This window comes from Cydia fagiglandana, chromosome 19, assembly GCF_963556715.1.
Source record: "Cydia fagiglandana chromosome 19, ilCydFagi1.1, whole genome shotgun sequence".
NCBI classification, from domain to species: Eukaryota; Metazoa; Arthropoda; class Insecta; order Lepidoptera; family Tortricidae; genus Cydia; species Cydia fagiglandana.
The window spans coordinates 4377319-4384506 of record NC_085950.1 but is presented as its reverse complement, the minus strand read 5'-3'; the positions used below and the strand labels follow the sequence as shown (position 1 = coordinate 4384506).

The 7188-nt window shown below is 38.3% G+C and overlaps 1 protein-coding gene across 1 annotated transcript; it reads right to left on the bottom strand.

The window, feature by feature from the left end:
• Positions 1 to 455: 455 nt before the first annotated feature.
• Positions 456 to 5235, bottom strand: LOC134673975 (uncharacterized). Its single transcript, XM_063532021.1, has 3 exons — positions 5130 to 5235; positions 2922 to 3060; positions 456 to 589 (listed from the first exon to the last, which is right to left on the bottom strand). Exons 1-3 carry the CDS (start codon positions 5139 to 5141, stop codon positions 468 to 470), a joined length of 273 nt encoding a protein of 90 aa, XP_063388091.1. The 5' UTR covers positions 5142 to 5235; the 3' UTR covers positions 456 to 467.
• Between the last annotated feature and the right edge of the window lie 1953 nt (positions 5236 to 7188).

The window sequence follows — 7188 nt, the reverse complement described above, 5'->3', positions numbered from 1 at the left end:
AAAAATAAAATAGTAAAAACTTATCAGCTATTTATTTAAACCTTATTTCACAAAGTACAGAAATGCAATAAATCCCAAAATAAACAAAAAGCTTTTGCTACAAAATCGAATCTACACACTTCCTAATTATTAATAACCAAGTGTGGATGTTGTTAAAAATCCCCTACTTTGAGAGATGTAAATGAATACTGGCAACATATTTTGTATATATGTGTGTGTTTGTTGAGCGTAAAACACGAGCGTCGCACGCACACATCCATCGTGTTTCTGCTTCACTTTTGGCAGGTTCACCGTATGGGGACTATCTGTCTATGCGTTATTAGTTTAAGATCGGAAGCATAAACGACACATTTACGCCTCGCGCCAAATATCTGACGGCTGCTGCCCCCTATAGTTCATGCACGGGGACCTATAAAGATAAACTAGAAAATAAGGTCAAAAGTAAAACCACAATGTACTATCTAAGTTTATTTAAATATTTTATACTGGCACACCCCCCCACAGTTGGGGGGTATCTCTCCTGGCTTCAGACTGCATATTTTGTTGCCGCAAATATATTCGCCTTTACGTAGATTGAGGGGGTCAGGAACTGAAAGAAAAGATATTAAAGATATAAACTTTTACAGAAAAATACTCACATAACCAAACAGTTTTTTACTAAAATATACATCTACAGTAGGTTTCGTCAACTGACTAACATACATACAACAAAATTACCCCTTCCCCCCACTTTGATATTGATACAGACCAAATAGTTGCCAGCCCGTTTATCACTTCAATTGCTATGAATTATGGTAACATTCCATTTCTAACCGCAGCTGCACTACAGGGCTATAACCGCGAAAATCGAAGTTCGCAAATTGCGGGGATTTTTCACTGTCACTCTAATTACGCCTTCATTGGAGTAAAAGAGAAAGATTCCCGCAATTTGCGAATTTCGGTTTTCGCGGTAGCCGCTCTGGTACTGAACGCGTCGCTGTTATTGTCAATTTCCATAGTAAAATGAACAGTAATGCAGCTGTCGTTGGAAATGGACTGTCACCCTTAATATTTTTATGGCGTGTTCAGACGGGGACAATTTTTCGCCAATCTGATAAAATTGTCCTATCAAAAATCAGGCCGTGCGGACGCAAACGCCAATTTGGCTCGCCATGGGCTCGCCGAATTCAACTGCTACGGAGAAAAGATATGAGTCAGTGTGCATTTCGTCATGAAAGGCAAAGTAAATTTACTTGAGGAAAACCACAAAGCAATATTCGTTATATTCGTAAGTGCACTAATTTTAGAAATTAATGCAATCGGCTTAATGTACGCAAATTTTGTTAATTACCTACCTCTACTGACTGCATGGCTTCAATGTCAAAGTAATGCTATTGCTTGTTATGACTATGCCATAGAAATTCACTTCAATAAGTTTAAAAAATACTAATGTGGTGTATTGTTTTTCATATTATTAACTATGCATTAGTCATAAAACTGAAACCGTTAACTTTTCAGGATTTTCGTAAGGTTATCCTATAGATAGTTTAGGTTAGGTTTGTTTTATGGCAATCCTGAAAAGTGACGCGTCTCTGAACCAAATAAATTATGACTTTTTGGGAAACAATAGAGACCCCTTACGACGTTTTGGTCGCGCGGTACAGGTTGCGATTGCGACAATTTCATTGTATGGTATCGTTTCTGGGCCCGATTCAGATTTTGAAATAGACATCGATTAGATATATTTTAGACATCACCAAGATACGAAAACGATATGTTTAAGATCTAACCTGTCAAATTTGACATTTGCGCGATTCGGAGATACTCTTGAACGATTTCCACAGGATATGACTCAGAGATCCAATTCACATCTAATAGATATATCTTACTCTATCTAACGTAAAAGTGACATTGGTTGCCCGAATTGCGCTGCTAAAGAGAACTAGTTGACATCTAAACTATAACGTATCTAGAATGGATCTAGTACGTGCCGTCTCTTGTGAATATCTTGAAGTTCGAATACGGCAGTTAGCGGAAGCAGTTATAAAGTTGACCCAAAATTTTTTTATTAAGCTATGAGCTTCATCACATATGTTCCTTGAGTAATTCTAAGCATTTCAAGCCTGGGAGGCAATAAGAAATGTGTGTCTACTCGGATTTGTAATGGATTCAAACTTTCAACCCCTTTTTAACCCTGTTAGGGGATGAATTTTACAAAACGCTGAAATTACTTTTCCTGTCTTTTAATAATATCCCCAAATACAAAGATTCAAGTCCCGCGTTCGAAAATTTTTTTGATATCCATACAAACTTTCAACTCCTTTTTCACCACCTTAGGGGATGAATTTTCAAAAACGCTGAAATTAGTTTTCTTGTATTTTAATAATATATCGTTTTACGAAGTTTCAAATTCCTAGCTTAAAATAAAACTTGAACCCCATACAAACTTTCATCCCCTTTTTAACCCCCTTAGGGGTTGAATTTCTCAAAATCGCTTCTTATCTCTTGTACACTTTATAAATGTAATCTAGTGTGCAAATTTCAACTTTCTATCTTTTGTAGTTTCGGCTCCGCGTAGCAAAAATCTCCAACCAAATTTTTCACCTTTTTACGTTTTTCTTGTAAAATTACTATGAAATTGAAAAAACAAATATCAGCAATGAATTCTACGTCTTTGGTTTATACGAAAATGATACCAAACTTGCCCTAGTACCCACCAGGATCAGAGTAGATTTTTTTTAAAGATGACGGATGGCGGCCGTCTTTGTACCCCACCGTCCCCCCCACTTCAGGCTAGAAATGCTTAGAATTACTCAAATATCAGATGTGATGAAGCTCATAGCTTAATAAAAAATTTTTGGGTCATGTATGGCTGCGTTACATAACTGACTCCAGTAAGTCTCTCAACGTATCCTAATGGTATAAATAAGCAAGGTTTTTACCTCTGCTCCCTTTCTGTCCCTTGATGAACTGTGGTGTACGGGGCGGCCGTTGTAACTCTGTGTCTCCCTCAAATCGCGCTGGCAAGGGTGATGCTAGTCCACAAACCGCTAGTACTGTCAGCACCACAAAGATGAATACCTAAAACCAAAAAGAATAGATAGTATAGAGGGGTCCTGTCATTGTCAATTTTGTAGTCACGGTACATTTACTGCCATCTATCGACACACGATCAAAACTTAAAATAAAATTGAAAATGTATAAAATAATCAAAATATGTTTACGGATAAATGATTCTTAATTTTTATTGTTCCATACTGACCCATGTTCTTTCACTGATATGTGTTAAAATTGTTAAATACCAAACGGTCTCGTTAACGCCATCTAGCCGAGAATAGGCCAAAGGGAATGGCGCCATCTATTCGAGAATGACTTTTCCTTGGCCGTCCGAGGCACGTTTTTTTCTTAGACTTTATTTATATTATACGGAGTTATATACAGGGCGTCCCACGGCGATGCCACATGGAGGGAAAGTACCTTAAATATCATAGATAGCATATTTTGCTGAAAGAAGACTTCATTTTATTTTTAAAACTTAGTAAAGTTGCATTCATACTTTTTTAATTTTTTTTAAAAAAAAATGTATGGAAAAAAATTATCGCGTCATTGGAGGAAAAGTACCTTAATTATTGTAAATGAACATCTTACTGAAAGAAGACATTATTTCGATTTAAAAAAACAAGTTGAATTGCATTTTAAATAATTTCATGGTTAAACCGGGAATCGAACCCGCTACACGAGAAAAAAAAATACCTTGTACCAAAAAAATAATTCTCACATTGAAGCCTTTCGATCGGTATGACAAAGCTACAAGGTATTTTTTTTTCTCGTGTAGCGGGTTCGATTCCCGGTTTAACCATGAAATTATTTAAAATGCAATTCAACTTGTTTTTTTAAATCGAAATAATGTCTTCTTTCAGTAAGATGTTCATTTACAATAATTAAGGTACTTTTCCTCCAATGACGCAATAATTTTTTTCCATACATTTTTTTTTTCATAAAAAATTAAAAAAGTATGAATGCAATTTAACTAAGTTTTAACAATAAAATGAAGTCTTCTTTCAGCAAAATATGCTATCTATGATATTTAAGGTACTTTCCCTCCATGTGGCATCGCCGTGGGACGCCCTGACGTTGACGTATATCTCTGCTAAAACGAAACATTTTTTTAACTGCCACTCTCGTGACGCACTGAATAAATATAGTACCTATAATAGGTACAGAGGATTCACTCTCTAATAAAACGCGTATTTTACGATTAGGACAGATATGACCGCTAGGTGGCGACAGCGCCACGCGCGGCTTATGGCTAGCCACCAAAATTGGTGTGGGATGGATGTACTTGTAGCTAGCAAAGCGGCGAAATCGCGGAGTGAGCCACGCCTGCTTGAGGCCAAAAATCGAAGTCGACCTGTTTTGTATTTTTCACAAATAAGCACATTGGCATCGAAAGTGAATGTTTTTTAAATTTTTTATTGGTTTTGCGATAGGTCAACCAGTTTTGCAAAGTAAACCAAATAGCGGCACCCAGATCGGCAAAAATGTCGGACATTGCAATGCTAATGAGAGATTTCACATATCATGTCCCTAAATACATACATAAACAAATAATAAAGTGTGATTGACTTAAAACCTGTGCACACCGGCTGCGTGTGCGTGACGTGCACGTGCGCGTGCGCTAAAATGTTGGAGCCGCACACACACACGTCACGCAAGTGGTGTGCCATCTCTCATAAGGATCTGTATACTACAACGCCGCACGCGCACGTGCACGTCACGCACACGCAGCCGGTGTGCACAGGCCTTTATTACATGGATCGGACAGATTGGCGTCAATGCTCGCAATAATGTGGATTTGACTCCAAAATTCATTAAATTTAATCATTTAATTAATATTTTACCTGAGATTTAATTTTGTTCCCTAGTCAATAGCCAAAGTCAAAGACTTACACGGCGTAGCTAGGCTATCAAAATCGCTGCAGACTTTTCTTGGTCTAACTCTATCATGTCGTTATCACTCTGTGTCGAAACTTTAGGGCCGTGGGGGCCAAGTGCGCGTCGACTGTACAAAGACTTGTAATTAATTCCCTGGCAGTTTAGAAATTCTTAAGTCTCTTTGTAGAGCACAAAAATTAAAAAAAAAAACTTACAAGGAATCGCATGATGCCGCGTTGCGCGTTCTCCGATCACTGGCTATCACAACACTGAGCATTGTTTTTATTTAATACCGGCTCATTATGAACTGTTTAAGTCATTTTCAATCTTGATACTATAACTTTAAGGTTTAAACTTGTTTAAGCAGTTGCAACTTGACCTACCCGTCATACACTGAGTCATAAACCCGTCTGTGGCTGTGATCAAAAGGCCTAGCGCGAACCACGTTCGACGTGTTGCCTTTCTATCGCACTTGTAAATTCGTACGTAAGTGTGACAGGGAGCTAACACGTCGAACGTGATTCAAGGTAGACCCTCTGTTATTTTCTTCGTGTGAATTGACCAGCGTATTTGGGTCGATCAACTTTTTTATGTCATATCGTGTCCCAACGATATAAAAATTCAAATCTTACAAATCACAACAGTTTTTAAATTTATCTGGTATATTATAGTAAATTAACCAAATAATCATTCAAACTAGAACTTATAAACTGAAAGATTTCTTTTTAAATATAGTTTTTTTTTGGTGACCCAGGAGATAATTTTAGACTCCCATACAAAAAAAGCATGTCCCAATCGCATGTCGGCTTCGGTTTTTACTTAACAGTGTAAAAAATGTACTCCACCATATTCACTATTAACGCTTAATTAAAAAGGTATTAACATCTAATTTACAAATTCGATGCTAAAATTTCGCTAGAATTCGTAGATTTATTTAAAAAAAAAGTTCTTTTTGCGTCCCGAAACAATGATTCATTTTTAAGTCCCCTAACTTACCAAACATTACAATGCAACGAAGGCTCAAGGTTATGACACTGTATCGCCCAGCCAATAGGCAGCCGATCTAAGTATCACGTGACAAGATCCACCATTACGGTTACTTTCTTATTCGCCGGCCATTTCGTCCGTGGTTCGAAGTGAGCCAAGATGTGTTAATTGTCGGTCCGCTGACTTACTGTGATATTTCGTAAGTAGTTTTGTCTTTTTATATTAATTTGTAGCTTTATAGATCCGACTTAGGTCTAATATGGTCTAACAATATACTTTTTTGACATATTTTTGTGGATAATAACTAAAATTATTGATTTGACTTTAAATGTCTTCTGGGTCACCGTTCCCCCGGGTCACTTTTCTGGTGACCCAAGAGACGGTGATGGTGACTCAGGAGACGTTATCAATACGTTTTGATATATTTGCTTCTTTTCATGGATATATTATTTTTTAAATGGAAATTAGTAATAAATTATTGCTATGTCTCTTTGAGACACTGACTATGAAGAGACTATTGAGCGAAACCAAGGCTCCAAATTGTTCACAAAGGACAAGTCTATTGGGCAAAGCCAGCTGACAAAGCTGAAACAGGAAGATGGCAGCATAACGTCGAGCAGAGCGGAGGTTTTAGGCGAGATCGAGAAGTTCTATGGACAGTTATACACTTCGATCGCAAAGCCCGATGACAGCCTGGTAGAAGATCCAAGAGCCAAGCTGTCCCGACATTATACCGAAGACATCCCGGACATCAGTCTGTACGAGATTAGGATGGCCCTGAAGCAGCTTAAGAACAACAAGGCGCCGGGCAAAGACGGAATCACTTCAGAGCTTCTGAGAGCGGGTGGAACACCGCTACTTAAAGTCCTCCAGAAGCTCTTTAATTCCGTCTTGTCCGAGGGCATAACGCCTAACCATAGACCACATCCATACGCTGCGGCAAGTTATACAGAAGACCGAAGAGTATTACTTGCCATTATGCTTAGCGTTTGTGGACTATGAGAAAGCCTTCGATTCGGTGGAAACATGGGCGGTGCTTGAGTCTCTTCAGCGATGCTATATTGACTATCGGTACATCGAAGTGTTGAAGTGTTTGTATAGTAATGCCACCATGTCGGTCCGAGTACATGAGCAGAGCACGAGGGCGATTCCATTGTGAAGAGGCGTAAAGCAGGGAGACGTTATCTCTCCGAAACTGTTTACTTCCGTAATGGAAGACGACTTCAAGCTCCTGGAATGGGAAGGACTTGACATCAACATCAACGGCGAATACATTACTCACCTTCG

Bases quoted from the DNA above. Each gene is read 5' to 3' on its own strand.
- LOC134673975 (XM_063532021.1), bottom strand. The intron at 590-2,921 runs GTAAAAACCTTG...CTTTTCTTTCAG, and splicing joins GGGACAGAAAGGGAGCAGAG to TTCCTGACCCCCTCAATCTA.